General features: G+C 38.1%; 1 protein-coding gene across 1 annotated transcript in view; it reads right to left on the bottom strand.

Moving 5' to 3' along the window:
* Positions 1–20,381, bottom strand: part of NRP1 (neuropilin 1) — a 139,727-nt gene that overhangs the window by 59,080 nt on the left and 60,266 nt on the right. Inside the window, 3 exon segments of the mRNA XM_079105897.1 lie at positions 7,669–7,835; positions 10,028–10,183; positions 16,201–16,428. Of these exon segments, the coding sequence (XP_078962023.1) occupies positions 7,669–7,835; positions 10,028–10,183; positions 16,201–16,428 (551 nt within the window).

The raw sequence follows: 20,381 nt of genomic DNA, 5'->3' as shown, positions 1-20,381 counted from the left end.
ACTAAAAACAGCTCATTTTTAAAAGTTAAAAATAGTGAAGCCTAAGATAAATAAGCAGGGAGGTTTATGATACGATTTTCCTGCATAAGGTAAACAAATACATCTGTATTTTTGGAAAACAAAAGAACTATGGTTCTCTTCAAATAATAGCTGCAAGTGGTTGAAAAGTAACCACTACTGCCAAGAAAAAAAAAAAAAAAAAAAAAGAAATCAGCAAGTTACTGTTTTCATTCAAAAGACTGAGTGATTATATTAAAAATGACTTCATTAGGAATTAGAGCATCTTCTATAGCAGTGGTTTTCAATTGGGGATGATATAAATGTCTGGAAACATTTTTGATAGTTCTAACTAGGGTGTGTATGAGCTTGGCTATTGCTAATATGCTGTTTTAGTTAAGACACTCATCTGAAAGGTGCATAATTTGCTTTAAAAAAATTCCCTAGGTGAGTCTTTGGTTATCTTATCCTGATTCTGCATTGGCTTCCACTGGGAAGAGGCCAGGGATGCTGCCCAGTACCCTACAATACCCAGGACAGTTCCTACATCTAAGAATTATCCAACCCAGAATGTGAACAATGTCCAGACCAAGAAACTATTTCAGATATGGTTTATTTGTTTAAATGGTAGCTTCTCTAGGACTCTTCTATTTAATAGACATCATCTACCAATCAGCAACTTAGTAAGGAGAGGTTGGGATTTAAACCTACTTACTGGTCTTCAGGATTCTACCCTCAAAAGGAACCCAAATTCACTTTACACATTTTGTTAACAATTGAGTGAGAACAAAAATTTTAAGATTCTAGCCCAGGTTCTGTCATTAATTTGCTATGTGGTCTTGCAAATCACTTAACCTCTGAACCTATGCAAACTAAGGGATTTAAACAAAGACGTTTGCATCCACTTTCAGTCTTGCAGTTGAAGTTGAGATCTCCTAGGGGAAAAATAATTCTCTCCTAGAATATAACTATGGATGTTGATTACAAATAGACATTGGCATAAACTAACGAGAAACCAAAACTAAGAAAAATGAAATGCTCATACTACAAAGATAATTTTTTTAAATGCAATTCTATCTAAAGAGTTGTGGTTCATTCAATATTGTTTTCAACTGTTATGCATTTTCTTTAGGGTGTGTTGACATGAAATATTAATTAGTAAAATCATTTGACTGCTTTTTAAAACTGAATTAGGTGATCCATTTGACCCAAATGGTTAACATCATTTTAATAATTTCTACATGACAAAACAATTGGTTAAAAATATCCAAATAATTACTTGTCACATGTGCTTCTGGTTTCCCCAAATCATATTCTCCTTAAAAACATTAAAAACCCCCAAAACTCTAAATTTAATCTGTCCCTATATATTTCCTCTAAATGACTTTACATACTGTGAAAAGTCAATGTCCCAGAGACAGCATTATTAGGAAAAGTGCCTCAGGAGATGTGAAATTTGGGAGCACATACTTTCTGGGTAGAAACATAGGTAACAGAGATGTGATGTTCTAAGGGGTAGGATATAAAGCATTTATTTTATGGAGGAAGTAGAAGTCAATTCAGAATCAGGATAAGACAACCAAAGACTCATCTAGGGAATTTTTATTAAAGCAAATTATGCACCTTTCAGAGGAGTGTCTTAACTAAAACAGCATATTAGCATGTTAATATTTGTTGCCATTAACACACGCGCATGCACACACACACACACACACAGCACACCTGGAAACACATTCAATTGAACAGCTGTATTTTTCCAAAATTTGCCAACATTATATATTACATGCATCATTCCACATTTGGGTAAACCAGGGAGCTATTTTTGTCAGTTCTCTAGTTACAGATTTATAAAGTATCATTTTATTGTAATTTCAGCAATTTACTAATGATCTGAATGAGTTAATGCATCCCCTAAAGTGTCTGGTTTATAAACACAGAGTGTTTACAATCAGGATAACCTGGCTCTGTATATTTTCTGGATTAGTCAATTTAGCAGATGGAACTGATTTTGAATATAGCATTACAGGTTATAAACCTTCTAGAAACTGGAAATTTTGTAAAAAATGAAAAAAAAAAAAAAAAAAAAAACCAGTTTCATAGGAGATGCCTATTCCACACTAAACAAGTATCAGAGAGCAAAAGGTTTGTCCAGAAAGTCTAGGAGGACATAAAATACTGCATGAAACTCATTAAAATAAATGACATTGTATGCCTTTAAAATGAATTACTTCCATTTCTACTTTCAATTTGGGGAGGCTAAAGATTCAAAACAAGGGTTTTAAGTAAAAACAAAACAAAAATCTCTTCTAATCAAATAAGAAAGCATTCACTTTTCCCACCTAAAATATGATTAAAAGGAATAATATAATGATATTATTGGTCAGAGGAACTATTTCCAAAGATTCATAAGTTATTTTATTCTCTTTGTTGGTTAAAGGAGGTCTATCTGGTTCCATTTTAGCTCATGAAATCAGGTCTAGGCTTTAAATTATCTTTGGCCTTCAGTCTCAATAAGTTGTAACTGAGTTGTAACAAATCAAGGTTGGAATTGTGACAGAGCCACTTTGGAGGTTGCTGGTAGCAACAATACATGGCTCTGGATGGGGATGGGCGAACAAATTGATGATAAAGCTTGTTGGAGTCCTTGGCCACACAAAGGAGCCTGGGAAATGAGGGCAGGAACCTATTTGAGTCAGAGTCTCTTTTGTGATGCATAAGCCCTCACTTGGCTTGGTCATCTTTCCCTGAACAGTTGGCACGAGGGTGTCAGCCCAGCATGCTCTTGTCAGTCACAAGAGCATGAGGTGAAAACTCTGTTAGAGTGGCCAAAGAGTCAGGTGAGCATCAGCTACACCTGGTCTGTGTCAGATCCAAATACAAGTGGTGATTCACCAGCTCTCTGTGGTCTGGACTTCTCATTCCCTGCCCACTAACTTGCTTCACAAGCATGAGGAAGGAAGTCCATGTCAATGGTGTTAAGACTGAGATATTTCCCACAAGGTATATCTTTTCCTGAAGTTGGAATTTCGGTGAACTATTGTAACCTCTCTGGACTTCAGCAGTCTTACATGAACAGGGACAGAAGAATCATCTGCCTTATCTCACCTTCTAAAGCTAAGATGAGATGTGTATGAAAAGGTGCCTTTATAGAGGAACGTGCTATAGATATGTTAGACTATATTGTTAGAACATGTCTCACAATTTTAAAATCCCTAAGGCACCCAAAAGTCTACTTGGATTTGACCAGCTTCACTTGATGCATCTATAAGAATGGCATTTCTTTTTTGGACATTATCATTGCAAGGGAGTGAACATGATTGTGTGTGCATTGCTGTGGGTATGTTTTTATTCATTTTAGTGTATCTGCCTCCCTACTACATTAAGGGATTTTGATATTGTGTCTTCTTTCAAAGGTCCTTCAGGGAGCAAGTATGGAAGACTTGAGTGTTATCTGAGAAATACATATCAGACAATAGAAAAACATGGAAACAAGTTTCCTCAGAAGGTTAGCTCTAGCTAGTCTCTTCTGTAACTTTCCTTCTCACACCTCAGAATGAACATCTGTTCTAGAAAATGCAATGCAGAGAAGGTACTTTTGCTTTAGGGGTTTGCACATATATTCGTATAGTTACAGACTGTTTTCCTGGAGGTTTCCTTCTTCTGTGTGAATAATCCATAATAGGGCTGATTTACCAAACCAAACAGGATGTGGTTGAGAAGCCAACTGTTTTGTGCTCCTCTGAAATAAGTGGAGGCATAAATAATCTAGTACAAAATTTTTTCCACAAAAGACAATGCCCTCAAATTTGGAAAGGAGTGGAGATGCAGTCTGAGTTGGTTTGTCAAATCTATTTCTAAAGTCACTGGAGGGTGTGGTAATCCATTAGTCCCTGGTGCCATTTTGATTTCTCTGGATCAACAAAGTTCACATCCCACCCAGCCATTGTGTGTCTTGATTTTTTTTTCTCCTGGCATTTTAATCAGGGAAAAGTCACAGTTGTTTAGAGGAAAGCACTCCCAAGAGCTTTAATTAAACCTGGAAGGATAAATCTGTTTACAGTGTGGAGAACACTATCATTAATAAAACATTGGAATAATTAACGAATTAAATTCTGCTTTGTGTGTGAATGGCTACATTTAGGATCTATGAGGATATGTTTCCTGAACAGATAGAGTATGCTATGTATTAGGTTTTAGAGAAGAAAAAGAAAAGAGTCTGCATTTTTTCTGAGATTCATAGTATCATAGACTGCTAGAACTTGGAGTGAAGGTCACATTATCTTTATTTTATAGGAAAAGAAACTCAGTTTCAATGAATGTAGTGGTATGGGCTCCAATGATGCATTTAAGAAGAAATTTTATTGCATGATGGATGCACTGAGACTCTGAATCCTTGATTGTTTCACTAGAAACAAAGGAATAGAGAAAAATAAAAGTTTAAAAAGAATAAATTAATAATATAAACAGCTCTAAGACACAGAATGGAATACTCTGGGGAAAAAATGAACAAATTTTAGAGTGTGATCAACTGTTCATTGACAATCAAGAGTTTTGTAGCCACTCGGGACATAAGGTGGCCTTCTAAGCAGGATGTGGCCATGTGTAAACCTTCAGATTGGGACTTCCCTTCGGGTCCCTTCTTACTGAAAGACTGGCTCCTCAACTTGTTTTTAGGCTTCCTGGCAGACAACAGATCTCACAGGAAGCACCAATGTGGACATTCAGATCTACAGCTAATGAGGCATTGTTTTTCTATGTCACTCAGTAATTTCCTAGAGAAAACAATGGGAACCAAAGACTGTTCCTGTCTTGAAGGAAAGTCAGCTTCCAACGTTACCTTATTAATTTAACACATGCAAGTATTTGTCCTTATTGTTGCTACAGCAACATGTTTTGTGGGATATATTTCATGCAAAATGGGAAAAGGCTGGAAAAGAAAACAAATGTCATCTGCATACTTCTGTGCATAAAAATAGAAATGCATGTGTGCTAACATTCCTGTGATTAGAGGTCTGTGCCTCTTGCCCTCAGTCTAAATTATACTGTACTTGTTGGTTAATTTCTAAAACATCTATGCTATGCAAACAACAAGCCAACCACTTCCAAGGAGCTTCAGAAAAACTGGAAACACATGAAATTATTCATAATTAGGTGATTGGTGGAAGATAACAGTTCCTGTCATGTACACAGACACAACAAACATGTAAATGAAGCCACTGAGCCCCAAAGGGAAATAAAGATAATTTTACTACAAGGTGAAACAGAAGCTAAGCTTTTGTGACAGTCACGCCTCAAAACGACTGAGGAGCAAGATCCCTGCCTTCTAGATTTAGAAACAGTAGGCACCCAACCCATCTCAGTGTGAGCCTTCCCAGCTCAAGGAAAAGTGTAGAGTATATTCGAAGATATACTTGAATTCATAAGAGTGGTTACAAATGATAAAGATACTGCACAATGTCATTAAAGAAACAGGTGTTGGAATCCAACAGATTTTGTTTCCAATGGTGTCATCATCCGTGACCTTGAACTTTCAATAATTTCTCTGAACCTCAGTGTCCTCATTTTTACCAGGGGGATAATTACATTCCCTACCCAGCATTGCGGTGAGGATTAAATAAAAAAAAAAAATGTCAAGTATGTAGCACACGTCAGGCCACATAATAAGCTCTCAATAAATGGTAAGTGATCTGTGAATGGTACAATTGCCCTTCGAGCTGTTCATCAAGCATTCCCCACTCTGTTCCCTCCAGCGCATGTCAAACTGCGCCTCCCCACTTCCCTTTTGGTTAAGTATGGCTGAGTAATGTGCTCTGGCAATGATATATGGAAGTGCTCTGGGAAGGAAACACAGCATGATTGTCCACACCTTCTTTCTCCTTCTGCCTTGGTGGCAGCAACATTTCAGAGGATGGCATCTCCCTCAAGCCTGGGTGCCAAAGTGAGAAGATGTGGAGCAGACCTCCAGCTGGCCCAGTGCTGGAATAGCATGAGCAAGAAGTAAATCTTCATTTTGGAGGAACTTGAGTTACACCTCACTTCTCCTGATCATGCTATTCCATGAACAGGAAGAGTTGGATGAATTGATATATTTTTTTCTTCTGCAGCAATCTCAAATTGTGCCTAACTCTGAAGAATGATATAAAATCCTCTCCTCTTGACAAATGCTTTGTGAGAGTCCATTTAGTCTCCAGGTTTCTATAGGCATAGAATTGCCTTGCACAGAAGAATTGCTAGAGTTGCAATTTCAGAACTCTTGCAAGACCACTGGCCCTACATTATTGAGTGCTCTCAGCATTACCAAGAATAGGACTACATTACCATGCAAACATGCTTAGCTCTGCAAAATGTAAACTTTCCTCTAGAGGCACATCTGTCAATCATACTGAACTGCTTGTTGGTTTGGAGATGTGGGAAAACAAGTTACCAAGAGCTATTTTGACAGAGGCAAATTCATTTCGTTTCTGGCTAATCTAGAGCTAGATTCAGTAATCCCAAGGCAAAAGTCTCATCTTTTCTCACCCTCTACACATTGCTCAGTGTTATCATTTAGAGGTTAGCATGAGTTCAGTCTCTCGTAATAGGCTATTTCACTTTAAGTGTATGTTAAACTAATATTGACCTTTCCAAAGTAAAACAAAATCTGGTATTTGTGTTCAAAAGACTGAAATAGCAATAGATGTGGAAAGGAGAGGATAAATCATCTTGGTTTTTTTCTTGCTTAGAAACTCTCTCTGAGAATTAGTCATTTTTATATATCTGGCAATGAGTGTAAGACAGGCTCTGGCTACTCTCCTGGATAGGAAACCTGGATCCCTTAGCAAATACCAGTTTGTATAATTTGAAGTTTAACACAAAGATCCAGATATGGATGTTTCATTTGACAGTGGGTGAAAAATTCAAGAATGCATATGTCGGGCCTTGGTAGGAACATCCAGATGTCAAATCTGGGCAAGATCAGGCACTGGGGATGAGAATGGGGTATGGTGGACTGCTAGCAAACAGTGACAATGGATGGGGAGGGAGAAGATGAGGAGGGATCAGTGGGGTATATAGTTGTGGCAGGGAAGGTCATGTCAGAACAAAGTAAGAAGAAGCAACATCATGAATGAGGTCAACAATTGTACATCCTACACATTTTACACACTTCTATATATTCTATACATTTTATAAGTAATTGACAGAGATTTAAGCCCTCAGTTAAACCCCTTCCTGGGTGTGTGCTCCATAGACCTATATGAAAAATGCACCCCAACCCTACCTTTCTTCAACTCTGAACAAGCAGAAAACCTGACACTTGAAAACAGCAATTTCATGCACAGTTACAAGTAGAATTCATATATTTCATCATGGGAATCAGAATATGTCAAAATAGGAAACATGTAGAAAGCATATATTTGTTGGAAAAAAATCAGATCTTTTAGTTTGTTATCAGCCAACTGTATTGAAATTCTGTGAAGAGCAGCAAGTGAGGATCTGAGAAGGTAAGTGGATTTTCAGGGGGTTCTGAACCTGCCCTCCTGGCTGTGTTGTGAGGGATCATTCTGCAGGGACCCTTCCCCATCTCTTCTCATCTGAGAGTACTTTGCCTGACAATGCTTTTTCAACAGCTATTCAAGGCAACTGGAACCATTCTCTACCCTAGCTAGCCATGTCAGGTCTTTGCTGCCATACCTGTATCCACTCTCTGTAGGAATCTTCTCCAGGAGTCCACCCATTCTCAGGGTAGTTCAGGCGGGAGCGCTCTGCAGACCAGTTGGTACTATACTGGGAAGATGCTGTGATTTGGTCAGAATGGATCTCTCCTGATTCCATGCCCAGAGCCTCCATACATTTGAAATCTGGAGGGAAAATGTGACCCAAAGTCATCAAAACATAAGGGATCAAAGATGCAATTTTCTTTAGAATCTGGCAAACTAAAGAGTTCATTCACTCAGAGTCTTCCAAAAAGATAGCGGCAAGGAACTTCATGAAATACAGCATTGATACATGCATTTTCATGGCATTATTTAAAAATAAGGCCATGAATATCATCACAGTGATTAATGATTTTCTCAAGTAGGTCTAGGTTAGGTTGACAAGAATAATATTTGAAAGACTTTAGGAAAGGGTGGAGATTCTGATTTATTTCCAAAGTTGAATGTGTATATGTGTGTGCATCTGTTATACAAGTACACATCAAAAATTCTATTTAAATAAAATTTTGGTTTGGATTATTTTCTCTAATATCTTAAAAAACTGAAAAAAGACTCTGTGTCTATTTTGAATTCATATGCAGTAGACAGTGGATTGGAACTCTGTCTTTCAGGCTCCCTGCAGTTGGCACCAGGTCACTTCTCCCTGACTCCCTTTGTTCTCATGCCCCTTAATCCTGGAATGGGCATCATTAGTAACATTCTCAGTTATTTTATTAAAATGTGAAAGTATATATTAGGGCTAAACTACAGTATCATAAGACCCAAGAAGCATCACAGTTTTATAGCATAAAACTAATGACCACAAATCATCAAAATGTGTATTCCATTAGACCTAGCATATTTAATGATATTGGGAAGAAACTAATCAATTTTAGAAAAATGTCAATTCAAAAATGAAAAAAAGCTTTAGAATTTAAATGGAAGTTTCTCAACCATCCAGAAAAATTCCAATTTCATAGTTTGGATTTTTAGACCCCCAAAGATTCATGTATTAAAGGCTTGGTTCCCAGGGAGGCACTATTGGGAAGTGGTAGGACCTTTAAGAGGTGGAGCCTGGTGGTCTTTAGTCATTTTGGGTGTGCCCTCACAGGGAGTGCAGGACCCTGAACTCTTTTTTACTCTCTTGCTTCCTGCCCATGAGGTGAGTGGCTTTGCTCTACCACGCACTCCTGCCATGATGTGTCACTACAGGCCCCAGAAGAAAGTGGTCAATGGGGCATGGATTGCAACCTCCAAAACTCTTTATAATCTCTTTATAATTACAGACTTTTTATAATTTGATTCTCTCAGGTATTTGTTATAGTAATGAAAATGTGACTAATATACTAATCGAGGTTTCATGTTTTCTCAATTTTCTAACTTAACAGATAAGGTTTTATGACAAAGGGTTTTCACCCCCACTGGTCTCATACTCACAGATTAGGTTCACTATTTGTAATATAAATATTATTTACTGGCACAAAATAGTCTAAGGTTAATTCATCAGTCAAATATAAGATTTTCAAATGTTATTGGTCATTCTATTTTCAAGTAAGATCTGGTGGAGAAAACACTAGCATCTTTTGAGATAGGTCTCCAAATATCCCATGTCTTCTCACTAAATGACTTTTTGATTTGGTGACCAGAACTGATGACATATGAAAATGTAACTTTGTTCTTCCAATTTTTTTCTCTGACTCTTAAAAGAGGTGGAAACCACATAAAATTTGAGAAAGGGTTGAGTTAGTTGAGTACTTTAATAGGATATAAAAATGTTACTTTCTATTTTTGATGGCAAGGCATTAACAAAATTTAAAATGTGTTTCTTTTACATGAATATCCCCTTTTACTCAGGTAAGAAAGAAAATATAATGGCTTCCCTCAGGGTCCTCCACAATCAACCACCATGCACTATTCATTCTGTGTGACTGTTCCACTGATCAACTACCTCCGATTTATCCTTATCATCTGGGAGCCAAGCCTCTCCTTTGATGATTCTTAGTCTATTATGCATTTGAGGGTGCCAGGGAGGTGGTCTGGCCATATTTCATTGTTTTGAGGTACTCCTGCCATTTCCCACTTCTTACCATAATTTCAGAGGCTCATCCACAATTTTATGGAGAGAGCACACCAAATAGGTTTTCCTATTGATATTCACACACACACACACACACACACACACACACACACACACACATGCGCACACACACACAATAAAAAAATTTTAAAGAGAAAAACAAACACTTACCACCCCAGTTCACAAAACATCGCTTTCACATTTCATGTGGCCGCAGGTATGTGAAGACGAATAACAGGGAATATTTACCACAGGGCTTTGCAAGATGAATAATACTGACCTTCTGAGACACTGCTCTGCAAGACACTGTAGTTTGCTGAGAAGCCTTCTTTTGCTATTGCACTGTCGGTATAAAAAACCATAGACAGAATGCCCGATGAGGAACGAATCCGACCTGGTGTTTTCTGTCCACAGTAACGCCCAATGTGAGGGCCAACTGGAAACACAGAAATATAGAGAATGTCAAAGTGTCTTTTCTTCTACAGCAGATGTAAAAATAATCATTTACAAACATGGGTCTCAGTAGAATCCAGAAGTCTATTCTAACCCAAAGCAAGTCTTCCCTAGTTAATTGGTTTGCAGCAAACATATTGGATCAGGTTTGCAGAGAGGATTTTAAAGTGTACTCGGAAGGGCAGTAACAGGCATAACCACATTCCCCAGTGAGCAGGATCATTTTCAGGAACAGAATCGAAATGCTTGCTTTGATTGCAAAGAATGAGATTTGGGCCGTCAAGTGGCACCTTGGCATTCATCTCTAGGGCCAAGTTGTACAAACAGTCCACTGAGTGACTCCAGCTAGACTGTTCTCACTGAGTTCTCTTGGATTTGCCTGTCCTCACTTCTCTGTCCTTGGAGGCAATCCTGTAAAAGACCTATATCCTGAAAAGCAGAGCAGTATCAGAAGTCTGTTCTAAGACTATGGAACCCCAATTTCCTTCTTCTTTCCATCTTTCAGCCCTGGAGTCTAAATATAATCCACATCACAGACATAGGTGAAAGACAAGAGATCATATTCTACTCAAGACTACATTTGAAGACTAAAATATAATTGCCATGATTTAAAATTTTAAAAACTATAGATGGCAATGATCTCTACATAATAGTAAGTTATAATCAAAATGAACAGAAACTGAGTTTTTTTGACTTTGTTTTATTTTCTCTTCCAAGCCTAAGAGAGGTGACTATATTGTACTGTCTGGTGGCCAAGAAATGGCCCACAGCAGCCATTTGACTATGCACAACAGAAGAAAAAGTGTACCTGAGGCAATGGACAATCCAGAACATTGACAAATGTGTATTAAAGTCCAATTGTTAGGGGTGGGAGGGGTGGGGGGAAAGGGAAAAAAAATAACAGAATGAATCAAACAACATTGCCCTATGTAAATTTATGATTTTTAATAAAAATAAATAAATAAAGTCAAATTGTTAGTTGACTTAAGCTGGTCACACCTTTGTTAAAGTGCTTTAGACAAACCTTGGCAATGAGTAATTATATGTTTCCTCATGAATAATGCAGAAGTCCCTTGCACTTTGAAAATCTTTCCATTTCCCCACCTAGATCACCAGCAACAGACACACACACACACACACACACACACACACACACACACACACACAAAGGAAAAATAAAAAACATAAAAACTTTCTCTCTAGGTTTTTTTTTTTTTTTTTTTTTTTTTAATCGCACATATGGTAAAAACACACCAGATGGTTTGGACTTAGAAGAACAATCTGGTATGGACTGTTTTCCCCTCCCAGAAATACATGGTTCTGTGCATTTCAACTAAGAATTATTGCTTCATTTAAGAAAGCACAGTAGGTGGATATTTCCCTGGGGGAACAGGACTTCAAGGGGTCATGGTGTTCCAAGGCCTGTGTATGCAACTTGGATGCACAGGACAGCTGATGAGAGGTGAGAAATGTTTCAAGTGTGATCACAAAAGCAAACCCCAAGAAAACTGATCTTCCTGCAGTCCAAAGTACCAACTGAATCCCTAATAGTCAGCTAATCCTGAACACCTTCCTTTTTGGAATGTGTAGATCATTTGCTGATAGTTTTGCAGCTTAGCCAGTTCTCTTAAAATAAGCAAACAAACAAACAGACAAACAAGGGCAAAAACAAAAGTAAACTAAACTGAAGAGGTTCCTATCTTTGAGTTCCTACAAAATAGTTACACTGAATTCCTGAGAGTGCCTCTATGCATTCAAAGTAATTGATATGTCTGAATTCAAAGACTGTTCTCTCTACTATAATCCTCTCTCTCTGGTAACCAAGTGTATGCAGATTGTTTTACCAGGAAGAAAGCAAGGAGGGTCCCCCAATGAGGGGGACTTATACGGATTCTGTAAGGGTCATGATATTGTCGTGGATAATCACTTTGCATTATGGGAAGAGAATTTGGTAAAATGTACCCAGTTCATAGAAGAAAGTATCTCAAAAGATAAAACTTACTATCTTTTGCTTCTTTTCAGGTTAATCTTGGCCTCAAATTCTTCTACAAATGCTAATTCTTTGCTAGATTTGGTTCAATCCGGATGTGGTCCTACCAGTAATTCATTATATAGATTTCTTCCCTGAGGACTTCCATCTTGCTCATACCATATCCTGGAAAACATCCTGCTAGAGCCACAAACTCAGGTCTTTCCTTCCCTCAAAAAGAATCCCACTTCTCGTCTGTAATTATAAATGGGATCTTAGAGTCCATTCATCTTCCCTCACGTTTCCCCCTCATTTAAATTCCATTAGCATGGTTTCATAATCTTTTTCTTTAGTTTGTGGGCAAACTTTTACAACTCTAATCCTCAGGGTCGTTCTCTGATCACCACAGACACTGACCTTCTCAAGAATATGGCAAGGGAGGCTGTGAACATCCCATGGAAGCTCTGGCAGCTGATCCTCCCCCTCTGCTATCATCCCATTCCTTTGGGGAGGGGGGGAGGGGGAGTCTCTTTGAAAGAGGAAACAGAAGAGAACTTGTCTAATGCAGACTCATAATTTAGAGAGTCTCCATGACTCACTGGTTTATAATGTTTAAGACATGCTGGGTAAATCTGCCTTCTGTCCTTTAGAACATTGCCCCCGGACAGCAGCATGCAACTCTCTTTAGGAGCCCTCAAGATAAGAGAGTGAAAGGCTTTTGCCACGATAATACAAAGAGGTATTGAATTTTCCTGAACAACAGCGAGACCTTAGCCTAGCAAGCTAATGCAATATTGATCTGAACCAGAGTGGGTGAAGTACTCTTATCCGGCTCGTGTGTGCTCATTTGTGTATTTACATGAAGGCAGCTATTGGATTTCCTCTTTGTTACGAGGGACCTAAAGGCCAAGCACATGAGTGAAAACTCTCACAAAACCACAGTATAATTCAAAAATTGAATTATTGAAGAATTTAGGCAGACAAGATGTACAAAGCTATCATTTGGGGGAGAACAGAACTGTAAGGATCATACCTTGTCAGGTATAAAATTTCGAGTATTGGTGATGTTTAAAAGATACACTGGCAACAGGGGATGGCAATAGCATGCTGTTTTTGTTTGTTTGTTTTGTTTTCCCAATAATTTCTGCAATAATTACAACCCTACCTCAGAACCAAGACAATTTGGTTTTCTACTACTTCCTTATGAGGGAAAAAGAAAAGATTGACTATGAATGAAGTCATGCTTTTAATGAAATATTTTGAATAAATTAAAAGTGAATCATTTCGAAGGTATAAGATAGGCCATCTACACCTTACATAAACTAATAAATCTTTTGATGGAAAATATCTAGATTACTAACAATACATTTTGCAACTTACCTACCTCTAATAGCACATTCATGTCTATTCCTGTGGTTTAGAAGGTTAATTTAAATGTAAAAATAAATAAGAAACAGAACTCTTTTTCTTTCTTTTATGAGACTTATTCCTGATATGGTTGATCATTTGGAGAGGTAGGTAGCAATGACAGTTCCATTCTTTGTTCCAGTTTAGGTAGAGAGTTGACTGCATCTGCTCCTAAGCGCTGTGAGCTACCAAGCCCTGTGAGCTAAGCATTCATCTCTTGCCCCACCATCAGCACAGGCTCCTTTGCAATGTCCATCAGGGCAGCATGTCTGGCTATTGGCTCAAACCATAAGTTAACTTCCACCAATGCCTTTGGAGTGGTTACTTGAGAATCCATAGAGTTTCAAAGAGAGTGATAGATGAAGATGTGTGATTGACAACATGCATGCCTTGAATTTTGAGTTTTGGAGTAAACTGTTTTTCTTCAAAGCCAATTTGAATCAATGGATAGCTTTCAATTACTTAGTCATTTAATTCAATGTTTATGATAAAGTGCAACATAAAAATCTCTTGCTGGTTAAAAGCCTTCAGCGCCTTCTGGTTGTTGTTTTTGGAAAAGATATCAAAGGCTAAAAGCAATTTTGTTGGCAGAGGAAGTGTATGTGTTGAACTACTATGAAAAAAATGTTTCTAGTCCCACTGACAAAAATTGAGGGAGGACAGTTTCTCATTTTGCCTGTTACACGAGGTTAGCTGGATGGGGCCAGGTAAACTGTAACAAAGATACCTACATTTCTTCATAGTCCAAAGCCAGTTTTCTCTGGGAATAAGTGAAACATATCATAGTTCAAAACTTGGGTGAATTGCAAGGCTGATAATGCTTATTGTTAATTGTCTTTGCTTCAACTCAGTGATTTTCTAGAGCCAGAAAATTACTACTTTGGAAAACCCTTGGCACTAATAACAATGTGCTTCTTTCTGAAAATATTCTAAATAACTTGGTTGATTGGACCTTCTCCTCAGATGTCAATTTAAATGAAAGTTTCAGAAAGGAAGGCTGCAAATTTGGGTTATGAACAAATAAACCCATTATTAAATGTCCCAACTGTTGATACAACACTATTATAACATTGTTTTCCTAATTATTGTATTGAATACTTGGAAATCAGTCAGAACTGTGTTTAGGAAAAATTTCATTACTTAATGAAGTAATTGCTGAGATCATCATAAACCTGTTTATAGGTGAAAGATCAAAGAAGATATTAAACTAAGGTTAACTCACCCATTTACTCCAATGACAATATAAGGCTTCTCTAAAATCAGTTTTTCTCTAATGCAATTTACTGATAAAATTACTTACAGTTGTAACGTTATTTCAAAGACTAAGGCAATCTCCTTCACATTCTACTTGTTCTTCATTTATAATTTATTCTAACAATCTTCCTTCCAACCTGAGAATAAACTCCAGCTCTGTTTTATAGATGGTTATACATCTCTAGCTGCATGACCACTAAGGACTCCCAAGTTGTCCTTCTATCTGTGTAGTGTGTGTACTATGGAGAAATCTTAATATTAAACCAGACTAAACACAAGAAAAGCAAAGCAGTTGCAACACATTATTTGATACTATCTCCCTCTGTTCAGAATTTGGTTATGTACTTTTGCCAATCAACCCTTCTGATTCACTGGGATTGAATGGAAAAAACATTCATTAGATATCCACATGGATAGTTTCCCCATCTCCTTCAAATATTTGCTCAAAGGTTACTTTATTGATATGGTTTAATCTGACCACACTATTTAAAATTTTAATCTTTACTCCCGCCTCCCCTAACTCCTCATCCTTTCATTCTACTCTGTTCTTCCCTCCTTTACTTCCCTGTGTATCCCTCCCTTCCTCTGGTCTTCCTCCCATGCACATAATCGATGCCCTATTTATTGTCTGACTCCCTCTGGAGGAACATGAATTCCATAAGGACAGCCACCTTTGATTGTTTTGCTTATCAAGTCACTAGAACAATGCCTACTACATAAGAGGTATTTAATAAATACTTTTTTAGAGGTAGGAATTAATTCAGATGATAGGAGTGAAGAATGTAAATGATGTATTGAAGTGACTTAAATTGCTAAACATGAAAATTCCGTAAGTAGCAAATTAGGAATCTAAATTAATTAGGAATTAATTAATCAGGAATCTAATTATCTAAATTAGGAATCCCCAAATAATCTCATTCTCTTCTTAAATGTCTAAAAATAATTTAAAACTATTTAAACTGTTTGATTCTTAAGTCTGATTTTTAAAACAAGTGCTCTCCTAAGATCCTATCCTCTGACAGTTTATAAATTAATGACCAGTAGGTAGATCAGTGAAATGAGTAAAATGATTTAATCAGGAAAAGTATGTGTTGGTTCTAAAGACCTTGCATAATCCTCTACGGCCTCAGCTTCCTTATCTATAAAATGAAGTATTTGGACAGATAATTACTAAGGTCTTCCTGAGCTCAAATACTTCAACTCTGGTTCAGCTGAGAGTTGCCATTTTGCTTTATTTTCCCTTGTCCTTTTGAGCTATTATTAAAAAAAATAAAAGATGCATGTATCATGACACTTGTCAAAGAATCTCCATACCCTTCCCCCAGGTCCTTCCTCTTCAGGGAATGCTTCCTACTTATCTTAGCTCTTACCATCAGGGAATCCATCCCAGATTTCTAGTCGGTCATAGCGACAGAACATCCCCCCTGGAGGATTTGAGTCAGGCTCCAGGTCAAAGCTTTCAAATTCCAGGATAATCTCGGACATCTTTGGTGCAAAGATAATGTAAGTGCATTCAAGGCTGTTTGGATATTTTTCAGGGAATCCAGGGGACTTTATCACTCCACTAGGTGTTGTGTAGTTCTGGGAACATTCAGGACCTATGAATAAATGAAAAAAAAAAAAGAGGAGAGTGAAAATCCCACTTAAATAACTTTATTGAGAAATAACCTGGGCAAAGACAGAATATTTTTCTAATGAAAGCCCACCATTATAATCACTCTCCTAATCATGCATTACTCAGCCTTTTCATATTAGTGATAGGTATGGCAAGTCAAATTCAGATTTATTGTGCTCTCTTTAGTTTTCCATTTATGTGGAGCAATTTAAAGCCTTCTGCTGTTGCAGGAGAAAAAAAAAATGACAAATATAAAATCATGTGGGAACAATGAATGAGTAAGCTGCAGAAATCTCGACAGAGCCCTAGAGAAATAATTATAGCCCCTTCAAGCTTAAATCTTTAAATCTTGAGGCTGACAGCCCTTTATTGGTGAAATAGAACATTTACAAAGGCAAGGGAGAGAATTCTGCAGAGGGAGTTTGGGTTTCAGATTCCTACACCAGTGACTCAGTAACTCTGCCAGATGTGACCTATGCCTCTTTGACAAACTAAATGTGAAAGGTAATTCGTACATGTACCCAGGGCGAGTGACTCATTCTGAGTGGTGTTGACACAGGTGTGCTGGTAACGTGTGGCTGTTAGTGAGGGCACGATAAACTGTGATTACAGGCCATGATGCTGGAAGTCAGTCACCTGATATCAATGTCGACATCCTAACCTTCCCCAAAGTATCAGCTACAGTACAGTATACCATTCTAAAATTGCTTGTTAATGGATGTGTGTGTATAATGTGTGTGTGTGTGTACATAAATTTATATGATGTATAATTTTAATGACTGTTCAGTATTATTTAGACTTCACCAATTATAGTGATTTGTAATTGAAAATGATCAACAGCATTCATGCATAGTACAGGTTGACCTTATGACTGTATGAATGAGCCCAATTTCAATTCATGATATCTAGCACTGAATAGGTTGGAACTGACTATAGCACCAAAAAACCACCTATCTACACTGACTTGAGCATATCCACTCTGACTTTTATTACCATCACCACTAATATGATTTTCAAATCACTAAAGACTCTGTGAATCATAGATGACTTGACCCTTTTGAATCTCAGGATTAAGGCTTGGTGTATTTGATTCAACAATTTTTTTTTTTTCTCCTGAACCATTGTCTCACTGTGGCTTACAGGTGGAAGCGGTGGGCCCCTGCAATGGCGTGCAAGGATTCAGCTCCAAGGAAGGTGGTTTATCAATATTGCTCTTAACTAAATATCCTCTCCAGGTGACTAGCAACCACTGGTAACTTACTAGGCATAAATGCAGATTAAATTTAACTAGCAGATCTCTGCTTTCAGTGGCTCAAGTCAGTAAGCTGAATCCTCATCTCGGCTCATCTGGCAGTGTACTGAGAAAACTCTCCCTGCATACATATGAGCTACCCGTGGCACTGGAGAGGCAGAAGAATAGTATTTGCTATATGGGTGCAGTAAGCCTAGCATGCAGAGGTCTGACTTGTTCAAAATAGCTCCCAAACATTCTTGACCCATGCTTCACCATGATGGCCTCAAATGCTTATCTGTTTAATTCTGGTTAAAAAGTTATTAACATGTTGCATTTTACCAGGTCAGTTCTAGGTAAAGGTTTAAAAATCCATTTCTAAATTACTCTGGGGCTCCTGAGATAACAGTGACTTTGACAGTTTCAGTCACTATTCTTACCATTAATTCACAAAGAATAGCTATCAATTGATCCATCTATCCATCCATACGCATGTACATGTACCTATCTAGCTATCTATAGATAGAATGTTGGTAACACCTTAGAATTTTACTTTCAAGATATAGTATCAGTGACCCTGGACACCTCCATCCTCCTCTCTGGGGGAAATGTGTTGGCTTGGTCTTGTAAGACAAAGCAGACAGCAAGGTTGAATGCAATTGTTAATATTCCCTCCTCAAAAAGATAAACTCATCCACGTGGGATTAAGACTTAATAAGGGAAAAAAAGTGACAGAAACTACAGGCATACTTTCAAAACTAAGTGAATTTCAACATTTCCACTGGGGCCTTGTCATATCACACACCGTTGGAAGCTATCCCAGGTTTTCTAATTATCTAGACCTGGTGTGGTGAAATTTCTTGGGGTAATGGAAAAGAACCAGGTTGGGTGCCAGATCTGAGTTCCAGCTCTGCCTTTACCATTAACATGCTGTGCAGCCCCAGACAGTCTCTTAACCTTTCTGGTTCTGAAATTCTGTGCATAATATGAGTCAGGTTTTGGATTTGAAAAAAAAAAAAAATGTCTCTTCTAACTTAAAGATTCTGAGGTTTTATATTTTCTCCATTGCACATCAAAATTTGTTTCAATATTTTAATATTTATCTTAGTCACTGTTGCATCACTTGTCACAGAAAAACAAGTACTTCCTTCAAAAAGGACAGTGGTGGGAATGGGTTCAGGAATTCTGTAGTGAGGACCCAAATGTGAGGCCAGCAGCCTTGTGTGCCCAGGAGCAAGTGAGCTCCAGATGTGACAGCTGCTCATGTGTATATCTGAAGACAGTAGACACCATGCTTTTGATATTATTTGTAAGATTGAGAGTACTTGTATAGTTACAAGTTGTTAATGATGATGGGGGCAGAAAATAATATTAGTTTGAAATTATTATTAAATATATAGACTCCTTTTTTTTTTTGGTTATTGCTTTTTGTTATTAGGGATTGAACCCAGGAGCACAACCACTGAGCCACATCCCCAGCCCTTTTTTTTTTCTATTTTTTTATTAAAAATCATAAATTTACATAGGGCAATGTTGTTTGATTCATTCTGTTATTTTTTCCCTTCCCTCCACCCCTCCCACCCCTCTTTTCCCTCTATACAGTCCTTCCTTCCTCCATTCTTGCCCCCCTCCCTAACCCTAATTCTAACTCTAACACTAACCCTTCCCTCCCCCCATTATGTGTCATCATCCACTTATTAGCGATATCATTCGTCCTTTGGCTTTTTGAGATTGGCTTATCTCACTTAGCATGATATCCTCCAATTTCATCCATTTGCCTGCAAATGCCATAATTTTATCATTCTTCATGGCGGAGTAATATTCCATTGTATATATATATACCACAGTTTCTTTATCCATTCAACAACTGAAGAGCATCTAGGTTGGTTCCACACTCTGGCTATGGTGAATTCATACATTGCTGGTGGGGTTGCAAATTAGTGCAGCCACTCTGGAAAGCAGTATGGAGATTCCTCAGAAAGCTTGGAATGGAACCACCATTTGACCCAGCTATCCCACTCCTTGGCCTATACCCAAAGGACTTAAAATCAGCATACTACAGAGATACAGCCCATCAATGTTCATAGTTGCTCAATTCACCCAGCCCTTTTTATTTTTATTTTGAGACAGGGTCTCACCAAGTTGCTTAGGACCTTGCTGAATTGCTGAAGCTGGCCTCTGAACATGATTGTCCTGCTTCAGCCTCCTGAGCCATTGGGATTACAGGCGTGTGCCACCAGAACCAGGTTAAATACTGGTTAAATAATCGCATAATGTGTAGCAAGTGGCCAATCCTGCTTTCAGCGAATGGCACCCATTCTCCATGCTGAGACCCGCAGAAACTGCTACAGCCTCTTCCAGCCTCACACCCTGGATGACACAATACAGAGGGAGGGACAGGGATAGAGTGACAGGCAGGGTGGCTGAGGGGTCCCAGACAAATTTCTTTAGGCAAATGGGGATAACTGTAAGACTGGTGACCCAAGCTTTCAACATGTGGGAAAGCAGATGGAAAGGGAATCTGGCCCTTCCGAGGAGGAATCGGGGTGGTCTAGGATGACCCAGGAGGAATGGTAAGAGGTGGGGACTGGCTTTGCTGACTGTCAGGGAAAGATGGGCCTCCAGGGACTCAGAAATGGCCTAAATCTCTTTTAGAACTGTAATCTTTTGAAAAATTCAGGGTCATCTGGTAAAAGATTAATTTC

This window comes from Sciurus vulgaris (assembly GCF_902686455.1).
Source record: "Sciurus vulgaris genome assembly, chromosome: 12".
NCBI classification, from domain to species: Eukaryota; Metazoa; Chordata; class Mammalia; order Rodentia; family Sciuridae; genus Sciurus; species Sciurus vulgaris.
This window is presented reverse-complemented; position numbering and strand designations above follow the sequence as displayed.